The 25,962-nt window shown below is 43.5% G+C and overlaps 1 protein-coding gene across 5 annotated transcripts in view; it reads right to left on the reverse strand.

The window, feature by feature from the left end:
• The window catches only part of LOC144511899 (protein phosphatase 1 regulatory subunit 12B-like), a 317,939-nt gene that overhangs the window by 55,899 nt on the left and 236,078 nt on the right, over positions 1–25,962 (reverse strand). The window contains exon 19 of one of the 5 annotated variants that reach the window (XM_078242335.1): positions 25,799–25,898. The exons of 3 other annotated variants lie outside the window; for them this stretch is intronic. In XM_078242335.1, coding sequence (XP_078098461.1) covers positions 25,812–25,898 — 87 coding nt within the window. In that variant the 3' untranslated portion in view covers positions 25,799–25,811. Of the gene's footprint in view, positions 1–19,348; positions 19,465–25,798; positions 25,899–25,962 lie in introns of those variants that run through there. One more of the 5 variants, XM_078242336.1, reaches the window with a different exon arrangement.

Below are 25,962 nucleotides of genomic sequence, written 5' to 3' on the forward strand. Positions count from 1 at the left end.
AGAGAGAGAGAGGGACCGAGAGAGAGAGAGAGAGGGGGGACCGAGAGAGAGAGAGAGGGGGACCGAGAGAGAGAGAGAGGGGGACCGAGAGAGAGAGAGGGGTACCGACAGAGAGAGAGAGGGGACCGAGAGAGAGAGGGGACCGAGAGAGAGAGAGGGGGGGGACCGAGAGAGAGAGAGGCGGACCGAGAGAGAAAGAGAGAGAGGGGGACTGAGAGAGAGAGAGAGAGAGGGGGACCGAGAGAGAGAGGGGGACCGAGAGAGGGAGGTACCGACAGAGAGAGAGAGGGGGACCGAGGGAGAGAGAGAGGGGGACCGAGAGAGAGAGGCTGAGACCGAGAGAGAGAGAGAGGGGCACCGAGAGAGAGAGAGAGAGATAGGGGGACCGAGAGAGAGTGAGTGAGTGAGAGGGGGACCGAGAGAGAGAGAGAGGGGGGGACCGAGAGAGAGAGAGAGATAGAGAGGGGGACCGAGAGAGAGAGAGAGAGAAGGGGACCGAGAGAGAGAGAGAGAGAGAGAAGGGGACCGAGAGAGAGAGAGGGGGACCGGAGAGAGAGAGAGAGGGGGGGACCAAGAGAGAGAGAGAGGGAGACCAGAGAGAGAGAGAGAGAGAGGGGGACTGAGAGAGAGAGAGAGGGGGGACCGAGAGAGAGAAAGGGGGACCGAGAGGGGGACCGAGAGGGAGCGAGAGAGGGGGACCAAGAGGGAGCGAGAGAGGGGGACCGAGAGGGAGAGAGAGAGGGGGACCGAGAGGGAGAGAGAGAGAGGGGGACCGAGAGAGAGAGAGAGGGGGACCGAGAGAGAGAGAAAGAGGGGGACTGAGAGAGAGAGCAGGGGACCGAGAGAGAGAGAGAGAGGGGGACCGAGAGAGAGAGAGAAAAAGCGGGGGACCGAGAAAGAGATAGAGAGGGGGACCGAGAGAGAGTGGGGGACTGAGAGAGAGAGAGAGGGGGACCGAGAGAGAGAGCGGGGGTCCGAGAGAGAGAGAGGGGGACCGAGAGAGAAATAGGGGGACCAAGAGAGAGAGGGGACCGAGAGAGAGGGAGAGGGGTACCGAGAGGGAGAGGGTACCCGAGAGGGAGAGGGGTACCCGAGAGGGAGAGGGGTACCCGAGAGGGAGAGGGGTACCCGAGAGGGAGAGGGGTACCCGAGAGGGGAGGGGTACCCGAGAGGGAGAGGGGTACCCGAGAGGGAGAGGCGTACCCGAGAGGGAGAGGCGTACCCGAGAGGGAGAGGGGTACCCGAGAGGGAGAGGGGTACCCGAGAGGGAGAGGGGTACCTGAGAGGGAGAGGGGTACCCGAGAGGGAGAGGGGTACCGAGAGGGAGAGTGGTACCCGAGAGGGAGAGGGGTACCCGAGAGGAGAGCGGTTCCCGAGAGGGAGAGGGGTACCCGAGAGGGAGAGGGGGAGCCAGAGAGCATTAACACTGTTTAGACAAACACACCATTAGCCATAATGAATTATACTGTAGCCTCAGTATGGAGCCACATGTTCTTTCAGACAAATTGACTTGTTGCAACAAAACACTGCCTTTTATAAGAAACATGACTTTTTTTTAAAAAAAGGTGCAGTATCATCACAACTGAGGCATTGCTTAATTGGAGCCAACATAGATTCGCAAGTGATGATGAGTGAAAACAGGATTGGTGCAAATTAGAACTTGAGAAGCAGAGCTTTGTTTGACCTCAAGTTTATTGAAGGTAAACAATCCAAAGCTAACCAGTATGTTTAAAGACGTAAGTCTAATGGTAACAAAGGCACAAATGAGCAGATAAGCTGAGACAGGGGCACAACTGGGCAGTGTTAGAGGTAGAATTAGGTGTTCTTAGTGATGGTGCCGATATGGTGTTGGAAACTCACCAAGGCCCAGATATGATAGAGGTTCCAGCCTTTATGGCTCAGTCTCAGAGCTGTCTCCAAGAAGGGTTTGTGATGGGAACCGAAAACAATGGATTCAGTCTTCCAAATATTCAACTGGAACTAGTTTCTGCTTATTAGCATTGGATGTCAGACTAATTTCAGGATCGTGATGGGGGACAAGAGAGATGGTGCTAAGGTAGAGCTGGGTTTTCTCAGTGTACAAGTGGAAACTGACAGTGTTTAAGGAATGATATTACAGAGGAACAGAACATAAATAAGGAAATGAGGAGCCTATGCCCCCTAGTAATTGACTCTTCCACCCTGGGAAAAAGCTTCTGACTATCCACTCTGTCCATGCCTCTCATAATCTTGTAACTTCTATCAGGTCTCCCCATAACCTCTGTGAGAACAAACCAAGTTTCTCCAACCTCTCCTCATAGCTAATGCCCTCCATACCAGGCAATATCCTGGTAAATCTTTTCTGTACCCTCTCCAAAGCCTCCACATCCTTCTGGTAGTGTGGCGACCAGAATTGAACACTATATTCTAATTGCGGTTCTATAAAGTTGCAACATGACTTGCCAATTTTTAAACTCAATACCCCGCCGACGAAGGCAAGCATGCCGTATGCCTTCTTGACTACCTTCTCCACCTGCATTGCCACTTTCTCTCTGTTTGATTCCAGCTTGGTTCACTGTCTGTGTCAAGTTTGCACGTTCTCCCCATGTGTGCGTGGGTTTCCTCCGGGTGCTTTGGTTTCCTCCCACAGTCCAAAGATGTGCATTGGCCATGCTAAATTGCCCCTTAGTGCCCCAGGATGGTAGGTTAGAGGGATTAGTGGGCTAAATATGTGGGGTTACGGGGATAGGGCCTAGGTGGGATTGTTTTCGGTGCAGACTCAATGGGCCAAATGGCCTCCTTCTGCACTGTGTGGATTCTATGATTCACCGCTGGAGAGAGATACTTATTTTCTAGAAGGTCCCAACGTCAGTCTTTAGAGAGAGAGAAAGAGCGAGAAACAATTACACTTCTTGCCTCTCAGATCCTAGCAGATAACTGCCAGCTTTTCTTCTGTAAGCTTCGCACTGTCCATTCACATGACTCTCTCTTGTCAATCAACCTAATTAAACTCTGCTCTGAAACCCCAGGGGGCAACCCAAAAAATAAAAACTACATTCGCTCAGATTAAAACAAACACCCCAATAACTAGGATGCTTCTACATTCTGAGCATGTGGGCTGCCTGGAGTAAACAAATCAACACCATAATCAGAGCTGAAGTTCAAAACATTCCCTTCATAAGATTCACGAAGCACAGTGTTCATTTAATGTTGCCAGTTTCATTTGTCACAGACAAATTTTTGTCGCCTGTGTGGTCACGTGCCATTTCCCAGTGCTTCTGCTCCAGCCCTTGGGCCATCTTCCGCTTGCTCCTTCCCTTGCCCTCTGCCGTTGCTTCCCGCCCTTTGTTCTTACTTTAGTTCCTGGAGTCTTTCTGCTCTTCTAGCCTGAACTTGCACTGGAGTCCTGGGCTCCATCTTGTGGCACATGTTGGTCAGTGATGGTAGTCCTGGCAGTTCAGCCATTACCTGCACTGACCAACCTGATATTGGCTGGAGCCTGGTCAATCTATAAGTACGGTGGGAGAAGGTAATTTTCAAAAAATATTGCAATATTGTATTTCTGTGGCTACTAGAGGTCAGAGACTGGGAATTTTGCAGAGTAACTCACCTTGGCACTCACCAAAGCCTGTCCACCCTATACAAGGCACAAGTCAGCAGTAAGTGATGGAATACTTTCCACTTTCCTAGTTGAGTGCAGCAACAACACAAGAAGCTTGACATCATCCAGTACGAAGCAGCCCATTCATTGACACCCCTTCCATGACCTTCAACATTCACTGTCTCCACCACAAATGCAAATAGCAGCAGTGCATATCATTTACAAGCTGCACTGCAGCAATTCACCAAGGCTCCTTCAACAGCAACCTTTGCGACCAAAAAGGACTAGGGCAGCAGATGCACCATCACCTGAAAGTTCCCCTGCAAACCACACACCATCCTGACTTAGAACCAGATCATTATTCATTCACTGTCACTGCATCAAATTCCTGGAATTTCCTTCCTAACATCATTGTGGGTGTACCCACACCACACATGGACTGTAGCAGTTCAAGGCGGTGGCTCGCCACCACCACTTACTCAAGAGTAATTAGAAATGGTCAATAATTGCTGGCCTAGCTATTGGCACGCACATCCCATGAAAGGATTTTTAAAAAAAATAGTGATGTATTCTGTTTTGCATGTTATTTCAACTAAGAATGCACATTTATGATACAGTACAAATGACCTGGATGAGGGCGTAGAAGGATGGGTTAGTAAATTTGCGGATGACACTAAAGTCGGTGGAGTTGTGGACAGTACTGGAAGGCTGTTGCCGGTTACAGAGTGACATAGATAAGCTGCAGAGCTGGGCTGAGAGGTGGCAAATGGAGTTTAATGCGGAAAAGTATGAAGTGATTCACTTTGGAAGGAGTAACAGGATTACAGAGTACTGGGCTAATGGTAAGATACTTGGTAGTGTGGATGAACAGAGAGATCTCGGTCTGCATGTGCATAGATCCCTGAAAGTTGGCACCCAGGTTAATAGGGTTGTTAAGAAGGCGTACGGAGTGTTAGCTTTTATTGGTAGAGGAATTGAGTTTCGGAGCCAGGAGGTCATGTTGCAGCTGTACAAAACCCTGGTGCGGCCGCACTTGGAGTATTGCGTACAGTTCTGGTCGCCGCGTTATAGGAAGGATGTGGAAGCATTGGAAAGGGTGCAGAGGAGATTTACCAGGATGTGGCCTGGTATGATGGGAAGGTCTTATGAGGAAAGGCTGAGGGACTTGAGGTTGTTTTCGTTAGAGCGAAGAAGGTTAAGAGGTGACTTAATAGAGGCATACAAGATGATCAGAGGATTAGACAGGGTGGATAGTGAGAGCCTTTTTCCTCGGATGGTGTTAGCTAGCACGAGGGGACATAGCTTTAAATTGAGGGTTGATAGATGTAGGACAGATGTCAGAGGTAGGTTCTTCACTCAGCAGTAGTGGACTCGCAGCAGTAGTGGACTCGCCAACATTAAGGGCATTTACAGGGTCATTGGATAAACATATGGATGATATTGGAATAGTGTAGGTTAGATGGGCTTTAGATTGTTTTCACTGGTCGGCGCAACATCGAGGGCCGAAGGGCCTGTACTGTGCTGTGATGTTCTATGTTCTATGTATTTCAACTTGCACATTATTGTTTCTGGGTGAGAAACGTCCGAAGGAACCTAACGTTGGATCTAACATTGATTCATATGGGAACCCATGATTCATTTAAAGTTATTTAACTTAAATTCAGGGTGTTAAGGAATGTAGCCACAATGTTATGCGAAGACTCCATGCACTCATGGCATAATAATCAAGCAGTTGTCAAACATTCCATGATGTTTTGCTGTACAGCACTGCAGCCAGTAATTTAAACAATTACTATAACTAATCAATATTTAATGGCAATTTCTAATGTATACTGTGACAAAGTAGCTTTAAACATTTATATATTCTGCTCAAAGTGGAATAGTACGGTACAGGAGGAGGCTTTTGAGTCTGCACCAGCTTTTTTGAAGAGCAATCCCATTAGTCCCACTCACCACTCTTTCCCCATATCCCCGCAATTTCTTTCTCTGTCAGGTACCTACCCCACTCCATTTTAAATGTGAGTACTGAATTTGAATCTGCATCCATCACCCTCTCAGGCAGTGAAAAATGCTAACCTCTTACCAAGGCTAGGAGGCTGGGAACACACAAAGTGTGGAATACAAGAAAAGTAGAAAGAAACTGAAGCAAAGAATAAGGAGGGGTCACGAAATATCACTGGCCAGCAGGATTAAGGAAAATCCCAAGGCTTTTTATACATATATAAAGAGCAAGAGGGTAGCCAGAGAGAGAGTTGGCCCACTCAAGGACAGAGGAGGGAATCTATGCGTGGAGCCAGAGGAAATGGGCGAGGTATTCAATGAGTACTTTGCGTCAGTATTCACCAAAGAGAAGGACTTGGTGGATCTGGGAAAGGGTGTGTAGATAGTTTGAGTCATGTTGAGATCAAAAAGGAGGTGGTATTAGGGTTGTTGAGAAACATTAACGTAGATAAGTCCCCAGGGTCTGATGGGATATACCCCAAAATACTGAGAGAGGCAAGGGAGGAAATTGCTGGGGCCTTGAGAGAAATCTTTGTTCCTCACTGGCAACAGGGGCGGTCCCAGAGGATTGGAGAATAGCCAATGGTGTTCCTTTGTTTAAGAAGGGTAGCAAGAATAATCCAGGTAATTACAGGCCCGTGAGCCTTACGTCAGTGGTAGGGAAATTATTGAAGAGGATTCTTCGAGACAGGATTTACTCCCACTTGGAAATAAGTGGATGTATTAGTAAGAGGCAACATGATTTTGTGAAGGGAAGGTCATGTCTCACTAACTTGATCGAGTTTTTCGAGGAAGTGACGAAGATGATTGATGAGGGTATGGCAGTGGATGTTGTCTACATGGATTTCAGTAAGACTTTTGACAAGGTCTCTCATAGCAGGCTGGTGCAGAAGGTGAAGTCACATCGGATCAGAGGTGAGCTGGCAAGGTGGATACAGAATTGGCTCAGTTTCAGAAGACAGAGGGTAGCAGTGGAAGAGTGTGATTCTGAATGGAGTGCTGTGACAAGTGGAGTTCCTCAGGGATCAGTGCTGGCACCTTTGCTGTTTGTAATATACATAAATGATTTGGAGGAAAATGTAACTGGTTTGATTAGTAAGTTTGCGGATGACACAACGGTTGGTGGATTTGCGGATAGCAATGAGGACCATCAGAAGATACAGCAGAATATAGATCGGTTGGAGGTTTGGGCGGAGAGATGGCAGATGGAGTTTAATCTGGACAAATGTGAGGTAATGCATTTTGCAAGGTCTAATACAGATAGAAAATATACAGTAAATGGCAGAACCCTTAAGAGTATTGATAGGCAAAGGGATCTGGGTGTACAGGTACTCAGGTCACTGAAAGTGGCAACGCAGGTGGAGAAGGTGGTCAAGGTGGTATACGGCATGCTTGCCTTCATCGGCCGGGGCATTGAGTTTAAAAATTGGCAAGTCATGTTGCAGCTTTATAAAACCTTAGTTAGGCCAAACTTGGAATATAGTGTTCAATTCTGGTCGCCACACAACCAGAAAGATGCGGAGGCTTTGGAGAGGGTACAGAAAAGATTTACCAGGAAGTTGCCTGGTATGGAGGGCATTAGCTATGAGGAGAGGTTGGAGAAACTTGGCATTTCCTCACTAGAACGATGGAGGTTGAGGGGCGACCTGATGGAAGTCTACAAGATTATGAGGGGCATGGACAGAGTGGAGAGTCAGAAGCTTTTTCCTAGGGTGGAAGAGTCGATTACTAAGAGACATAGGTTTAAGGTGCGAGGGACAAGGTTTAAAGGAGATGTACAAGGCAATTTTCTTTTTTTACAGAGGTGGTGGGTGCCTGGAACTCGCTGCCGGGGGAGGTATTGGAAGCAGATACAATAGTGAATTTTAAGGGGCGTCTGGACAAATACATGAATAGGATGGGAATAGAGGGATATGGTCCCTGGAAGGGTAGGGGGTTTTAGTTCAGTCGGGCAGCATGGTCGGTGCAGGCTGTAATTTTCTTTGTTCTCTTGAATTTTTTTCTCATAGTGCCTCTGCTTCTTTTGCCAATCACTTTAAATCTCTGCCAGTGATAATTTAAACCCTTCATGATTTTGAATAGAATCTTAATAGTGCAGAAGGAAGCTATTTGGCCTATCGAGTCCGCGCTGACTTTCTGAAAGAGCATTGCACCTGTTCTATCCCCGCGCATTTATCATGGCTAACCAATCTAACCTGCACATCTATAGACTGTGAGAGTAAACCAGAGCACCCGGATGAAACCCACATAGACACGGGGGGAGAGCGTGCAAATTCCACAGTGGCCCAATGCCGGAATTGAACCCAGGTCCCTGGTGTTGTGATGCAGCAGTGTTAACCACCCTGCCACCGTGCTGCCCATCTATCAAGTCTCTTTGTTTTTGTTCCAAGGTGAATGACCCAAGCTTCTCCTTGTAACCCCTCATCCCTGAAATCATACTATTGCAGGTAGAGTGTCTCAAATCTGGCTAACCGCAAAGCTGCAACTTCAGAAATCCAGAGACACTTTTCAAGTGCAGCCATACGGGTGGCGCTGTGGCATAGCGGTTACCACTGTTGCCTCACAGCACCAGGAACCCAGGTTCAATTCTGGCCTCGGGTCACTGTGTGTCGAGTTTGCACATTATCCATGTCTGGTTGGATTTCCTCCGGATACTCCGGTTTCCTCCCATAGTCCAAAGATGTGCAGGTTAGGTTGATTGGCCATGTCAAATTGACCCTTAGTCCCAGGGGATTAGCAGGGTAAATATGTGGGGTTATGGGAATAGGACCTGGGTGGGATTGTGGTTGGTGCAGATTCGATGGCTGAATGGCCTCCTTATGCACTGTAGGGATTCCATGATTTTATGAAAAACTGCTGGGCCTGAATTTTCATGACTAGACCAGTAAAATAACTGATTAGGTGCTGCCCTAGCACGATGGCAAGCCAACTTATCAGCTTCACATGCCTATCTTATCTTGCATCCAATTGGTCCTGACACAAACTGACCGACCCAAAAATTGGCATGACCTGAAATCCAACGCAGCCTCAATACAAGGAGACACTGTACCTGCAAATCTCTTCCGTACCACACCAATGCCTCTGTTACCTTCCAAAAGAATTCTGACCAGAATTGGGCGTGATACTCTAGCTGGGACGGAATGAGCATTTTATGAAAGTCCAGCGCAACTTCTTGGCTTTTGTATGCTTATTCCTTTATTTATACAGCCCAGGACTTGACGAATGACTCTATTAACTTGTCCTTCAAAGGTATGTGATAAACACCCCAAAGTGTCTCTATTCTTGTACCTCCTTTAAAATTAAACAATGTTTGTATTGTCCGTCCTCATTCTTCCAACCAAAATATATTACCTCACTTTTTTCTGCATTGAATTTCAGCTGCAAAATATCCATCTTTTCCACCAGCCTCTGTCAAAATCACTACCTGCACACCCCCAAGTCCATATAACTAATGTACATTATCACTAACAGAATGTGTTGCCTCTACTACAAGTGATCAGTATGTTTGTACTTAAGAGGTGTGTTGTCTTACCATGAATTTGTGGATCCCAAATTAAATAATTCAGCAGCAAGATATTTTAAAAATCAAGATTTTAAAAATAAAGGCTGCTGCCCGGTGGATCCAGAACTGGCTTGCCCAAAGGAGGCAGAGAGTGGGTATAAATGGGTCTTTTTCTAAATGGAGGGCGGTCACCAGTGGTGTGCCCCAGGGATCTGTTCTGGGACCCTTGCTGTTTGTCATTTTCATAAATGACCTGGATGAGGAAGTGGAGGGATGGGTTGGTAAGTTTGCCGACGACACAAAGGTTGGTGGGTTGTGGATAGTCTGGAGGGATGTCAGAAGTTACAGAGGGACATAGATAGGATGCAAGACTGGGCAGACAAGTGGCAGATGGACTTCAACCCAGATAAATGCGTTGTGGTCCATTTTGGTAGGTCAAATGGGATGAAGGAGTACAATATAAAGGGAAAGACTCTTAGTACTGTAGAGGATCAGAAGGACCTTGGGGTCCGGGTCCATAGGACTCTAAAATCGGCCCCGCAGGTGGAGGAGGTGGTTAAGAAGGCGTATGGTGTGCTGGCCTTTATCAATCGAGGGATTGAGTTTAGGAGTCCAGGGATAATGATGCAGCTATAGAAGACCCTCGTCAGACCCCACTTGGAGTACTGTGCTCAGTTCTGGTCGCCTCACTATAGGAAGGATGTGGAAAAGATTGAAAGGGTGCAGAGGAGATTTACAAGGATGTTGCCTGGATTGAGTGGCATGCCTTATGAGGATAGGCTGAGGGAACTCCGTCTTTTCTCCTTGGAGAGACGAAGGATGAGAGGAGACCTAATAGAGGTGTATAAGATGTTGAGAGGCACAGGTCGGGTGGACTCTCAGAGGCTTTTTCCCAGGGTGGAAATGTCTGCTACGAGAGGACACAGGTTTAGGGTGCTGGGGGGTAGGTACAGGGGAGATGTTAGGGGTAAGTTTTTCACACAGAGGGTGGTGGGCGAGTGGAATCGGCTGCCGTCAGTGGTGGTGGAGGCGAACTCAATAGGGTCTTTTAAGAGACTCCTGGATGAGTACATGGAGCGTAATAGGATGGAGGGTTTTGGGTAGGTCTAGAAGGTAGGGATGTGTTCGGCACAACTTGTGGGCCGAAGGGCCTGTTTGTGCTGTAGTTTTTCTATGTTCTATGTTATCTCTTATATACTTACCCCAAATTAAGTCCAACTTCTCACACAATACCACAGGTGAAGGTAATTTACTGTCACATCTTACAATTATCTGTCTCCTTTGGGCAGGCATGCAGTTTCTTAGATGAACATAGTGGTTTTAAGTTGAAGTGGGTGCCTTGTAAGGCGAAGGATTCTCAACAAGCTGTGAAGTTTCTTGTACTTACGTGGAACAGATCTGTTGCAATCTCTCATTTTCCAGGCACTGCTCTTAATTACTGCGGCTGGCTGCTTTCAGACGTGCAACTAGTTCAGTGACTTTTGGCGGAAACCTGTCCGAAAACAACTTCTGACTTGAAAAGCAGACAAGGGATGGCTTCCACATCACGTACCTTGTATAAATTCAAAGTCTTTTTTCAAAACAGGGAGTGGTATTTCACGTTGGTTACATACCTGGATTGTAGTTTAACACCTTGAGAGCTTAGAGAGTGTCTTTGTGTGACCCATTCAAATTGATAATACACTTTTGGATTAGTTTCAGGAAAAGGCAGTTCAACATCAATATGGAATGCTACTTTTGTTCCCTCTTGAGACAGGGAAGTGGTTTCACTATACAACAGAGGTCAGGTGTCCCTCAGACATTGAAAACAGCTAGTACTGGGGAAAACAGCTAGTTCTGGGGAACACCAATTATATCATAAAATCAGCCGTATCCATTTTTAATTGCTATCAAGTCACTTCTGGATGTGCACATGAATATTTGCTCAAAATTGGATTAAAGTTGGCTGCAGTGCTCGTGCCCAAATCACTTGCTAACCATCACTATCTCAAAATCAATCATTTTGACAAGTAAAAGAGCATGCCATGAGGGTAGGGAAGGTTTTGAGGGGGTGGGAATGACAGTCAATGCTTGTAGAAGTGAAGTTAAATGTGAGGTTATCCACTTTGGTCGCAAAAACAAAGTACAAAGAACAGTACAGCACAGGAAACAGGCCCTTCGGCCCTCCAAGCCTGTGCCGCTCCTTGGTCCAACTAGACCAATCGTTTGTATCCCTCCATTCCCAGGCTGCTCATGTGACTATCCAGGTAAGTCTTAAACGATGTCAGCGTGCCTGCCTCCACCACCCTACTTGGCAGCACATTCCAGGCCCCCACCACCCTCTGTGTAAAAAACATCCCTCTGATATCGGAGTTATACTTCACCCCTCTCACCTTGAGCCCGTGACCCCTCGTGATCGTCACTTCCGACCTGGGAAAAAGCTTCCCACTGTTCACCCTATCTATCCCCTTCATAATCTTGTACACCTCTATTAGATCTCCCCTCATTCTCCGTCTTTCCAGGGAGAACAACCCCAGTTTACCCAATCTCTCCTCATAGCTAAGACCCTCCATACCAGGCAACATCCTGGTAAACCTTCTCTGCACTCTCTCTAACGCCTCCACGTCCTTCTGGTAGTGCGGCGACCAGAACTGGACGCAGTACTCCAAATGTGGCCTAACCAGCGTTCGATACAGCTGCATCATCAGACTCCAGCTTTTATACTCTATACCCCGTCCTATAAAGGCAAGCATACCATATGCCTTCTTCACCACCTTCTCCACCTGTGTTGCCACCTTCAAGGATTTGTGGACTTGCACACCTAGGTCCCTCTGTGTTTCTATACTCCTGATGACTCTGCCATTTATTGTATAACTCCTCCCTACATTATTTCTTCCAAAATGCATCACTTCGCATTTATCCGGATTAAACTCCGTCTGCCACCTCTCCTCCCAATTTTCCAGCCTATCTATATCCTGCTGTATTGCCCGACAATGCTCTTCGCTATCCGCAAGTCCAACAAGTAGCAAATTATCGGAATGGCTGTAAATTAAGAGAGGGGAATGTGCAACAAGACTTACAAACAAAGAACAAAGAACAACACAGCACAGGAACAGGCCCTTCGGCCCTCCAAGCCCGTGCCACTCCTTGGTCCAAACTAGACCATTCTTTTGTATCCCTCCATTCCCACTCTGTTCATATGGCTATCTAGATAAGTCTTAAACGTTCCCAGTGTGTCCGCCTCCACCACCTTGCCTGGCAGCGCATTCCAGGCCCCCACCACCCTCTGTGTAAAATATGTCCTTCTGATATCTGTGTTAAACCTCCCCCCCTTCACCTTGAACCTATGACCCCTCGTGAACGTCACCACCGACCTGGGAAAAAGCTTCCCACCGTTCACCCTATCTATGCCTTTCATAATTTTATACACCTCTATTAAGCCTCCCCTCATCCTCCGTCTTTCCAGTGAGAACAACCCCAGTTTACCCAATCTCTCCTCATAACTAAGCCCCTCCATACCAGGCAACATCCTGGTAAACCTCCTCTGTACTCTCTCCAAAGCCTCCACGTCCTTCAAGGGCACTTGGGTGCCCTTGTACACCAGTCACTGAAGGTAAGCATGCAGGTGCAGCAGGCAGTAAAGGCGGCAATGGTATGTTGACCTTCACAGAGAGAGGATTTGAGTACAGGTGCAGGGATGTCTTGCTGCAATTATACAAGCAGAGAGTGGTGAGCCTGTGGAATTCACTACCACAGAAAGCAGTTGAGGGCAAAACATTGCTTGTTTTCAAGGAGGAGTTAGAGAAAGCTCTCGGGACTAAAGGGATTAAAGAATATGGGGGGAAAGCAGGAAGGGGTTATTGAGTCAGATGATCAGTCATGATCCTAATGAATGATGGAGCAGGGTTGAATGATCTACTCCTGCTCCTATTTTCTATGTTTCTAAGTGCAGATGAAGAGGTTAGCATGAGTAGGATTTTTTTTAATTTTAAAGAAGTCCCATTCCAGTGTCCATTCCTCACTGTCCTGCAATTTTGTTTTCCTTTTCAGGTCCTTATACAATACCCTATGGAAAGCCATGATTGAATCTGCCACCACCACTACCTCAGGCAGTGCATTCAAGATCCTAACAACTCACACATAAAGTTTTCTCATTTTAGAACTAAGTGATTTGCTAATCAGCTTAAATTGAAAAAGTTAAAGTATATTATTAGTTAGGCTAGTATTCTTGAGATTTTGACCCTTCCATAAATTTCTCTCTCTATTTACTGTCGAGGCTCATGATTTTGAAGCTCCATCAAATCTCCACTCAACCCCAAATTTCCCAATCTATCCACATGGATCTTTTCAATACCCTGTCCCAAGCCTCCACATTCTTCCGAACATGCAGGTCCAGAATTAGACGCAATACTTAGCTGAAACCATTGTTTGATAAAAGGTGCAGAAAATATTTCCATAATCTATCCCTCAATTTATAAAGCCCAGGATCCCATATGCCTTTTTAGCCACTTTCTCAACCTGCTGTACCACCTACAGTATCTTGTGCACATTTCCCTTTTTAGATTTGTAACCTTTATTTTATGTTGCCTCCTCTTGTTCTGTTTACCAAACCGATTCACTTCTATCCTGCTCACAGTTCACAACACGTCCAAGTTTTAACATTGGCAAGCTTTGAAAGTTGTGTCAAGGTCATTTTATAAAATCAAGAAAACCAGTGGTTCTAATACTGACACCACCTGGAGGTGCACCTATACCTTTCTCCTGTTTGAAAAATGACTTACCATTCCTTCCTCAGCCAAGTTCATACCACTTGTCCCTATTATTCAATGAATTTCAACTTGGCTGACAATCCTATTATGTGGCACTTCTTATCAAACACCTTTTGGAAGTCCATATACACCCATATATATATCCATGTCGCCCTCATTAACTCCCTCCATCACCTTAACAAAAAAACTCCAAGAAATCTGCTAAACTCGGGTTTGCCTTTAAATATTCCATGCTAGATTTTCTTAGTTAATTGACACTTGTCCAAGTGACTGTTTCTTGTTTTTTTAAAAGCTTTCCAACCACCGAGGTTAAACTGATAAGTCTGTACTTGCTGGGCTTATCCTTCCAACCTTTTTGTAACAAAAGTGCAACATTAGCAATTCTCCAATCCTCTGGCACCACCCATGGTGGTGGATCATAAAAAATTACAGCCAGTATCTCCACAATTTCCACTGTTACTTCCATTAGTATCCTCTGCTGCATCCATCTGGTCCTGGTAACTTTATGTATAGCTACTTTGGCAGCATCTTTTGCGTCAGCAAAGACAAGCCCCCTGCCTCCATACATTGATTGCCTTTTTGGTCCCTAATTGGTCCACCATTCCTCTTACTACTTAAATGAGTAATAGGAAACATTTGGATCCCCTTTATGCTGCTAATCTCTCCGCATTGTTTCTCTTCACCTCTCTCATTTATGTTTTCTCTTCCCCTTTGAACTTTCTCTGTTCAGCCTGATTCTTTGTTGTACTATTAACCTGACATCTGTTTATCCTATTCTCCATCTCTTTTCTGTTGCAGTGAATTCCAGACCCACAGTACCCTCTGGGTGTACGTTTTTCTCAACTCCCCTCTATCCCTTTCAGCATTTACTATAAATCACACTGCAAAAGGCAATACGTCCTTCTTATCTACTCTATTCAGGCCTTTCATAATTTTATACAGCTAAATTAAATCTCCTTTCAGGTCCCTATGTTCCAAAGAAAGTAATCTCAGCCTATCCAATCTTTTATTACGGCTAAAACTTTTCATTGCTCACAAATCTCCTCTTCAACCTTTTGATTGCAATCAAATCCTTCCATCTGCAAACTCCTTACTCATGCCTCCTAAAATTAAGTCTAAATCATTAATATATACCACAAACAGCAAGGGACCCGGTGGTGAGCCCTGTGGAATCTTATTGCAAACAGCCTTGAAGTCACAAACACCTGACCAGAACTTCTTGCTTCCTGCCAGTGACTAATTTTGGATCCAACCTGCCATTTCTGACTAGTTTATTACGTAAGATCTTGTGAATAGCTGGCTAACATCCACGTAGACTAAAGGGGATTTAATTTAGCTGTATAAAATTGTGAAGGGCCTGAATGCAGTAGATCAGGACCTATTGCTTTGTGCAATGTAATGCAGTGACCATAACTTTATGCAGTACCCCAGTTGCAATTTAGCTAATATTTTATCCAGTTCTAGCATAACCTCCCTAATCTTATACTCTAGATTTAGTCAATATAGGAATAAAATCCCATCTGCCTTCTTAACCACCGCATCTATCCATCCTGCTACCTTCAAGGATGTGGACAGACACTCTAAGGTCCCTCTTCTCTTCTACACTTCTCAGTAGCCTACCATTTATTGGACATTCCCTTGTCTTGTTTGTCCTTCCAAATATCTGATTTCACACTTCTCCAAATTGAATAGCACTTCAATTTACTGCCCACTTGGCAAGTCCATTTTTATTTTCCTGTAGTCTATAGTTTCCTTCCTCAATATCAACTACATAGCAATCTTCATAGCATCTGCAAACTTCTTTTTATGCCTCCTAAAATTAAGTCTAAATCATGAATATGTTCCACAAACAGCAAGGGACCCAATGGTGAGCCCTGTGGAATCTTACTGGAAACAGCCTTGCCGTCACAAACACCTGACCAGAACTTTTTGCTTCTTGCCAGTGACTAATTTTGGATCCAAGCTGCCAGTTCTGACCAGTTTATCATGCGCGACTTTGTGAAAAGCCTGCTAAAATCCATGCAGATTAAATCAAATACGCTACCCTCCTAAACCTTCCTTGCACCTCAAAATAAATTAGGCAGACACGGCATTCCCTTAACAAATCCATGCTGACGATCCTCGATTAATCCATGCCTTACTAAAGACAATTTATCAGTCTTCTTTTACAATAATTTGCCCACTGAGGTTAGGCTGACTGGTCTGTAATTACTCATGTTTGACCTTCCTCCTTTTTTAAGAAATAGTACATTAGTCGTCCTCCAGTATCAAGCATATAGCCAGAGAAGATTGAAAAATGATGTCCAGAGCTTCTACTATTGCTTTCCTTGTTTCCCTTGAAAGATTGATTTAATCTGGATATAATGATTTTATTCATTTTTAAGGATAACACCTTAATTTTTTTCCCTCGCTAAATTTACCCCATCCTATTTTTTCACACTTTTCCTCCTTAATAATGTTTGCTTTGTCCCTTTCTTTTGTGAAAACAGATACAAAGTTCTTATTAAGAACCAGGCCTACATTTTCCGCCTACATATGCTGTACCTTTTTGGTCTCTTATTGAGTCCTGTTATTTCTCAAGTATTTATACAACATCTTTGGACTTTCCTTGATTTTTTCTCAATTTTTTTTCATGCCCTCTTTGTTTTCCTGATTGTAATTTCCCCAATATATTTTTTATACCCCTCTAGGCTCATAGCAGAATTGAGCTTTTAAAATCCGAATTTTTTTTTGCATTATCCGACTTTGTATATATACTCTTTGACATCGAGGTGGAGGGGGGTCTCGATGGCTGAATCCCACCCCTTTCCTCTGTGGGAAAATTTTAGTTTTGAAATATATTTTACAAAAATATCTTGTTAAATCTTGACTACAATATCCTAATGAAACTCAGACATCTTATACATTCTTTAATTATTAGCTATGCGTTACATTCTGGAGAAAACCATGTAATTTAATCTGCACACTGGATTTTATAATTCTTTTAAGGAGACTGTTCTAAACAAAATATATTTGATAATAAGGCTGGTAATCTCTGATTCTTCCCAGTCTAAAAGTTCACAATTAACTAATAATTTGATACTGTACTTAATTTCACTTACTGTTCACCTATTCCATGACCTGCATCCAAATAGTATGCTCCACACACTGCCGAGACATACCTTACCATATTTGGAAATCAGCTGGGTAATCAGTGTATCCAAGACGAAGCAGCTCTATACCTAGAAAGGGCACAACTGAACTATATCCTAATCCTTCACATTTCAATGAAACATCATTTGAGAATTTCAGAATACAAAGTGAGCCTTTCTGAAACAAGTCGCATGCTTTTTAAGTTGTCAGAGAAATAGCTGTTACATGTTGTAGATGGAAACAAATCAAAACGTACATTGTGTACGATACAGCATATTAGCATTTTTATGAAAACTTTTAGAAACAGATTAGCAAAGAAAATAGAACACTTGTGTTAATGTGGGCTGATGCAAGTACACTCTCATATTACAATGAATATTGCAACAGTCGAATTGTTTCTGCACAAACTTAAGCACCGTTACATAAAAAATGGTTCTAAAATTCGATTCAAATATTTACCCTCTGCAGAACGAGATGTTCCAAAGCTCAGCGTAAGTAGTTAAAGCTGACATTTAAATGAACATTTGACTATTTATAGTATACATAAAACAAAGTTTTATTATAAGGCTAGGATACGACCAAGTTTGAGAGTAAATGGCATTCTAACTGGATAATTCAATTGCTAAAACTAATAGCACAAAAATTGCAGGGATCATAATTCAACGTTGGGCTAAAACCGATAGTGGGAAAAGGTCAACTAAATTTGAACTACAATGAAGTAGCAATTCACTGAAAATACATCTTTCAAAGAAGCTCGCCATAGACAAAGAAAAATACAAAGCCTCTTTCATTCTCTCAAGCGACACTGCGTAAAATGGCATCTAGACAATAATAGGATTAGAAGTAACTCGGTTCAAATAATTCGGAGTGAGAATTGATAAACGACAGTTCAAACTGACCACCAACAGAATAGCATTCTATTATTGAAAAGGTTTTTAAAAAAACCATTGCACTTAGAATATTTAACAGTCTGTTGAAGGCCCTGCAGTTTTCCATGACTATGTATGGTTACAAGGCTGGAACACCACTTGCTTCATGGCATCTATAATATGGCAAGACAGTTCCAGAAATGAAGCAGCAAAAGCATAAGCCAGACTAAGGACAATAGTTAGATAGATTTTGACAAAAACATTGGATTCTCATCCACCCAAAGCAGTTATCCGTAAAACAGTGAAAGTAAACTATTTTAAAAATGTATTCTTCCTTGTGATGTTGAAGGGGCCTTTGTGAGTTACTGCAACCTTTCTACTGCTGAGTCAAAAAGCTCAAATGGATGAATCATGGTAGAGCCACCATCTTGCCACATATGCCAATAATTTGGTCATCGAAGAGAGGCCTCTCTCTTTCTGTTTTGCTACCCAAAATCAATAGCAACTTACAGTACCTTGAAAGAAGTAAAACTTCTCAAGGAATTTTAAGGAAGGATCATCAGACAAAGCTGACCCCAAGCCGGACAGGGGGGCTTTTAAAGACAGATGACCAAAGGTTTGACAAACGAACTGGGTTTTGTTGAGAGTCTTAACAGATACCAGAGGGGTCAAAAAGACAGAATGGTTTAATAAGGGAAATCTAGAGCTTAGGGCCGAGGCAGCTGAAGCCATCAATGAAGAGGCAACCTAAACTGGGGTTGCATGAGGCTCCAGAATTGAAAGAACACAAAGTACTCAGAAGTTACACAGCTAGGGAGAGGCAAAGCAATGGAGGGATTTGAACACAAGAATGAAATTTCTAATTCTGACACATTGTGGGAGACAATGGTAGTTCAGCAAACAGAGGTGATGGATTAACAGGACTTGGGTGTAATAAATTCAGAATCCTCCAAAACCACGTTGAAGAGTACATATAGACAAACTTTCAATTTTATTTGCTTGCAAAAATACCTCTGAAAGATCAGCTTCCATTTACAAATTTCAAGTTTGCTGACGACGCCACCGTAGTGGGTCAGATCTCAAAAAATGATGAGACAGAATACAGGAATGAGGTAGAGAATCTGGTGAACTGGTGTGACAACAATAATCTCTCCCTCAATGTCAACAAAACAAAGGAGATCGTCATCAACTTTAGGAAGCGTAAAGGAGAACATGCCCCTGTCTATATCAATGGGGACGAAGGAGAAAGGGTCGAGAGCTTCAAGTTTTTAGGTGTCCAGATCACCAACAACCTGTCCTGGTCCCCCCATGCCAACACTATAGTTAAGAAAGCCCACCAATGCCTCTACTTTCTCAGAAGACTAAGGGAATATGGCATGTCAACTATGACTCTCACCAACTTTTACAGATGCACCATAGAAAGCATTCTTTCTAGTTATATCACAGCTTGGTCTGGCTCCTGCTCTGCCCAAGGCCGCAAGGAACTACAAAAGGTCGTGAATGTCGCCCAATCCATCACGCAAACCAGCCTCTCATCTGTTGACTCTGTCTGCACTTCCTGCTGTCTCGGCAAAGCAGCCAGCATAATTAAGGACCCCACACACCCCGGACATTCTCTCTTCCACCTTCTTCCTTCAGAAAAAGATACAAAAATCTGAAGTCATATACCAATTCAAGAACAGCTTCTTCCCTGCTGCTGTCAGACTTTTGAATGGACTTACCTTGCATTAAGTTGATCTTTCTCCACACCCTAGCTATGACCGTAACACTACATTCTGCACTCTCTCATTTCCTTCTCTATGAACACTATGTTTTTGTCTGTATAGCGTACAAGAAACAATACTTTTCACTATGTTAATACATGTGACAGTAATAAATCAAATCAAATAACCGTTTTTTAAGAGGAACAGAAGTATTCTTAAACAGAGTTCCAGCAACATTCTTAATGTGAAGGCATTAATTGACCCATCAAAGCATTAAAGGGCTAGTCATTTTGTAGTACATAAGTATGTACTAGTCGAGAAGAAAAGGAAAGTGTACAAAAGGCTTAGAGAGCTTGGCGAAGATAGGGATTTAGAAGAGTATACGGCTTGTAGGAAGGGACTAAAGAAGGAAATTAGGAGAGCCAGAAGGGGTCACGAGAAGGCCCTGGCAGGTAGGATTAAGGAGAACCCTAAGGCGTTCTATAAATATGTGAAGAGTAAAAGGATAAGACGTGAAGGAATAGGGCCTATAAAAGGTGAAGGCGGGAAAGTCTGTACGGAACCAGTAGAAATGGCAGAGGTGCTCAATGAGTATTTTGCCTGGGTTTTCACAGAGGAGAAGGACCTGGGTGGATGTACTGCGGGCGTGCGGTGGACTGAAAAGATTGAGTATGTGGACTTTTAAGAAAGAGGTTGTGCTGGAATCTTTGAATGGCATCAAGATAGATAAGTCGCCGGGTCCGTGTGGGATGTACCCCAGGTTACTGTGGGAGGCGAGGGAAGAGATTGCAGAGCCTCTGGCGATGATCTTTGCGTAGTCGATGGAGACGGGAGACGTGCCGGAGGATTGGAGGATTGCGGATGTGGTTCCTATTTTCAAGAAGGGGAATAGGGATAGCCCAGGTAATTACCGACTGGTGAGTCTAACCTCAGTGGTTGGTAAACTAATGGAGAAGATCCTGAGGGACAGGATATATGAGCATTTAGAGAGGTTTAGTATGCTGAAGAATATTCAGCATGGCTTTGTCAAGGGCAGATCGTGCCTTACGAGCCTGGTGGAGTTCTTCGAAAATGTGACTAAACACATTGACGAAGGGAAGGCGGTAGATGCGGTTTATATGGATTTTAGCAAGGCGTTCGATAAGGTCCCCCATGCAAGGCTTCTAGAAAAAGTGAGAGGGCATGGGATCCAAGGTGCTGCTGCCCGGTGGATCCAGAACTGGCTTGCCCAAAGGAGGCAGAGAGAGTGTATAGATGGGTCTTTTTCTAAATGGAGGTTGGTCACCAGTGGTGTGCCCCAGGGATCTGTTCTGGGACCCTTGCTGTTTGTCATTTTCATAAATGACCTGGATGAGGAAGTGGAGGGATGGGTTGGTAAGTTTGCCGACGACACGAAGATTGGTGGGGTTCTGGAGGGATGTCAGAGGTTACAGAGGGACATAGATAGGATGCAAGACTGGGCAGACAAGTGGTAGATGGACTTCAACCCAGATAAATGCGTCGTGGTCCATTTTGGTAGGTCAAATGGGATGAAGGAGTACAATATGGAAAGACTCTTAGTACTGTAGAGGATCAGAAGGACCTTGGGGTCCGGGTCCATAGGACTCTAAAATCGGCCCCGCAGGTGGAGGAGGTGGTTAAGAAGGCATATGGTGTGCTGGCCTTTATCAATCGAGGGATTGAGTTTAGGAGTCCGGGGATAATGATGCAGCTATATAAGACCCTCGTCAGACCCCACTTGGAGTACTGTGCTCAGTTCTGGTCGCCTCATTACAGGAAGGATGTGGAAAAGATTGAAAGGGTGCAGAGGAGATTTACAAGGATGTTGCCTGGATTGAGTGGCATGCCTTATGAGGATAGGCTGAGGGAGCTCCGTCTTTTCTCCTTGGAGAGACGAAGGATGAGAGGAGACCTAATAGAGGTGTATAAGATGTTGAGAGGCATAGATCGGGTGGACTCTCAGAGGCTTTTTCCCAGGGTGGAAATGTCTGCTACGAGAGGACACAGGTTTAGGGTGCTGGAGGGTAGGTACAGGGGAGATGTTAGGGGTAAGTTTTTCACACAGATGGTGGTGGGCGAGTGGAATCGGCTGCCGTCAGTGGTGGTGGAGGCGAACTCAATAGGGTCTTTTAAGAGACTCCTGGATGAGTACACGGAGCGTAATAGGATGGAGGGTTATAGGTAGGTCTAGAAGGTAGGGATGTGTTCGGCACAACTTGTGGGCCGAAGGGCCTGTTTGTGCTGTAGTTTTTCTATGTTCTATGTTCCAAAGTATTGCTGAAGATACAAGCCAAAACTTTTCATCTGGCACTCATCAGGACATAGGAACCCAGTTCTGCACTCCCCCAACATTGGGAACATTCTTTCTGAATCTACCCTGTCTAACCCTGTTAGAATTTTATAAGTTTCTTTGAGATCCTCTCTCACTTCGCATGAATATCATGAATAAGAGGAAAAACGACAATTTATACTGTATGAGAAGAGAATGCTGATTGGTTGGTAAGTGTACTCAGATTGGTTCATGATTTGCCATGGAGAATAAACCAGTTGATGGTGACTGATAGTTAACTGCCGAGTATTGTTTGAAATTTAAACCAGGCAGCTGACCCTGATTGCCCTGGCATTGCCCTTGACCAATTACAAATGAACAGTAGCACTTGTGCAACATATCCCAACTGATAGTTAATGCCTTTAAAGTTAAAGAGGTCCGGAAATGAGTGATGAAAAATGAAGACATTTCCCAGCATGTATACTTCACCGTGAAACTAATCAGCAGCGCTGCATATGAATTTTGGTTAAAAGAATACAGAACAAGTATAACGGCCACCACATTCCCAAATCATTTGCACTACTTTCACCTATGGATTCTTGGGTCTGACAGTAGCCCGAGTTTACAATCAGCATTATTTAGCAAAAAGCCAAGACAGTTTTATGAAAGCACAGTTCACAGGAGTTCCTTTCAAAAAAGCGTTAGGAAGTATATACTCGTCAAATCAATTCTCGAAATGTAATAATGGACTGAAACCCTATGCTATGAACTCATTGAGCGAGATCACGAGGAATTAAAAGCAAATGTTTATGGATGTAATAGAAATCAATTCTATTTTACATTAAACGCATAGCCGTCACTGAAAAAATATGAAGAGCAAGGTCAGATTAAAGCAATCTTCTTATGACACCCAAATAATGTATTTGACTTTCAGCAAAAGCAAGTATAACATTTAACATGGGCAAAGTTTTAACATTTAAACAATGCAAAATGTTGAAATAAATTGGTGTATTTGCTTATCTTAGTTAAGCTTTACTTTAAAAAGTCTTGTGGAGAGAGATTTGGCGAGATTTCACAGATACCGTCTGACTAAAAGAGTTTTCCTGAATCTAATCTGCATTGTACTGCAGTTATTTAATCAGATAACACCGAAGCAGATTATGATGGTTTGAGAAAGAAGTTGGCAGATGTGAAAACCAATCGATTACAAAATGAGCGACTGACACCTTGACATTTCACTCCATCCAATCAAGATCACTTCTCAAAACGGCTGGGCAAAATCATCTCACCCAACTTCCTTATGAAGGCCAACAATCATTTGTCTGTGGATGAACTGATAGCACAAATAGAAATAAAGAAAGATCTGATAGCCATTACAGAGACAGTTACAGGATGCCAGCAATTTAGACCTAATATTGAAGGGTATGAGACATTTAGGAAGGACAGAAAGTTAGGGAAAGATGGACAGGCAGCTCTGTAAATTAATGATGGTATCAGCATATTAGAGAGGGATGACCTAAGTTCAGGAAACAAGCATGCAGAAGCGGTTTTGGTTGAGATGAAAAATGATAAAAGAAGTCATTTGTGGGAGTGGTGTATAGGCCCACTGATTGTAATTACACGGTAGGACAGAGTATAAAATAAGAATAATGGGAGTTTGTCAGAACAGAAACGTATGCGATAACAATGGGGGATTTTAATCTGTGTATCGGCTGGAAAAATAAGATGAGCAAAAACGGCATAGATGAGAAGTTGATAGAATATTTTTGGGATAGTTTCTGAGAACAGAACATTCTGGACCAACCACAGAGCAGGTTATACCAAACCTGGTATTACGCAATGAGATGAGATTAATTGGTAACCTTCGTGAAGACATCCCAGATAGTAGCGATCATAATATAATTGAAGTTTTCATCACTTTGAGGGGGAGAAGAGTGCGTTGGAGACTAGTGTTTTAAACTTAAATAAAAGTAATTATGAGGACATGAAAGCAAAGCTAGCTAAAGTGAACTGACAAATAAGATTAAGCACAGGTCAACAGAGATGCAGTGGCAGTCTTTTAAAGGGATATTTCAGAACACAGAATAGATACTTTCCAATTAGAAAGAAAAAATTCCAGAGGGAGAACCCACTGTCTGCGGTTAACTAAAAAAAGTTAGACAGTATCAAACTTAAAGAAAAAGCATATAATCACATGGTAGGTCAGAAGATCAGACAGAATATTAAGACTGACAAAAAGATTAATAAGGAGAGCAAATTTAAAATAGGAGAGAACAATAACTTGAAATAAAGATGGTGAGTAAGCATTTCTACAGATAGATAAATAGGAGTTAAAGTGAATTGGTTCTATAGAAATTGCATGTGGGGAATTAATAATGATAATAGGAAGATGGTAGATGAATTGAACACGCACGGCATTACCCTCCACCAAAGAGAGTACAAGTAACATCCCAGAAATAGCTGTAAATCAGGAAATGGAAAGGAAGGAGGAACTTAGAAAAAATATCACCACCAGGGAAGTGGCATTGAGCAAATTGTTCGGGCTGTGGACTCACAGATTTCTGGTCCAGAAGGACTTCATCTTTGGGTCTTGAAAGAAGTGACTAGATGCTCGATGTATTGGTTTTAATTTTCCAATTTCCGTAGATTTGGGAAAGGTTTCATTTAGCTGGAAAATAGCAAATGTAACTCCTTTATTTAAAAAGGGAGGGAGAAAGCGAGAAACTACAGGTCAGTAACTAAAATTTTAGAGCAGGGCACTTATGTACTTAGATTTTCAGAAGGCATTCGATGATATGTCACATCTAACATTACTGTGGAAAATGAAAGCTTAGTGTAGGGGCTAACACACTGGCATGGGTAGAGGAATGGCTCGCTAACAGGAAACAACTGGCATAAATAGGTACTTTTCTGGTTGACAGGATGTAACAAGTGATGTGAGTCAGGAATCAGTGCTTGGGCCTCAACGTTTTACAATTTATATAAATGACTTGGATGAAAAAACCAAAAGGTATGGATGCAAAATTGCTGATGAGACAGACAATGAGACATAAATAGGTTAACTGAGTGGACAAAGGTCTGGCAAATGGAGTACAAAGTGGAAAGTCGTGAACTGGTTCATTTTAATCGCAAGAATAAATAAGAAAGCTTTTTAAATAGTGAGACATTGCAGAGCTCAGATTCAGAGGGATCTGGTTCTAGTGCAGTAATCAGAAAAGGCTGGTATGCAGGTATAGCAAATAATCAGAAAAGCAAAACAAATGTTATATTTTGAGGGGGATTGATTACAAAAGGTTGGACTAGCCTTGTATCCGCAAGGTTAGAAAAATCTTGGAAAATCTCAGCAGGTCTGACAGCATCTGTGGAGAGAGAGTAGAGCCAATGTTTCGAGACTAGATGACCCCTCATCAGACCCTTCAAACCCGAAGGGTCATCTAGACTCAAAATATTGGCTGTATTCTCTCTCCACAGATGCTATCAGACCTGCTGAGATTTTCCAGTATTTTTGTGTTTTTGTTTCAGATTCCAGCATCCACAATACTTTGTGGTTATCCACAAGGTTACTTGATTGAAACCTTTAAGATCCAAGGGATCTTGACAGGATGGATGTGGGAGGATGTTTCTTCATAAGGGAGCATCTAGAACTATGGGGTCACCATTTAAAAATAAGGGATCACTCATTTAGAAAAGGAGATTTTATTTTCTCCCAGAGGATTGAGTGTCTTTGAAACACTTCCTCGAAAGGTAGTGCAAGCAGAGTCTTTGAATGTTTTTAAGGCAGATCTAGATGTAGATTCTTGATTAACAAAGGGGTGAAAGATTATCAGGAGTGGGCAGAAATGTGGGATTGAGATTATAATCAAATCAGCCATGATCCTATTGAATGATGGAGCAGGCTCGAAAGACCGAAAGGCCTACTTCTGCTCCTATTCATATGTCCGTATGTACGGTAAATTGTTTAGAATGGCTGTAGATTTACATTGTTTCATTTTACCTGGTCAGAGATGTTACAAGAATAAAGCTATTTGTGATGTTGAAATAGCTTTATTGTTCAAGAGGTTTCTTCCTTCCCCTACCAAGAGACAATGTTCAAGCTGCAAACACAAAACTTGTTCTCAGAAAACAATGTTCAGTTGCAGTACAATGGTTCATGAAACG

Source organism: Mustelus asterias, chromosome 25, assembly GCF_964213995.1.
Source record: "Mustelus asterias chromosome 25, sMusAst1.hap1.1, whole genome shotgun sequence".
Taxonomy (NCBI): Eukaryota; Metazoa; Chordata; class Chondrichthyes; order Carcharhiniformes; family Triakidae; genus Mustelus; species Mustelus asterias.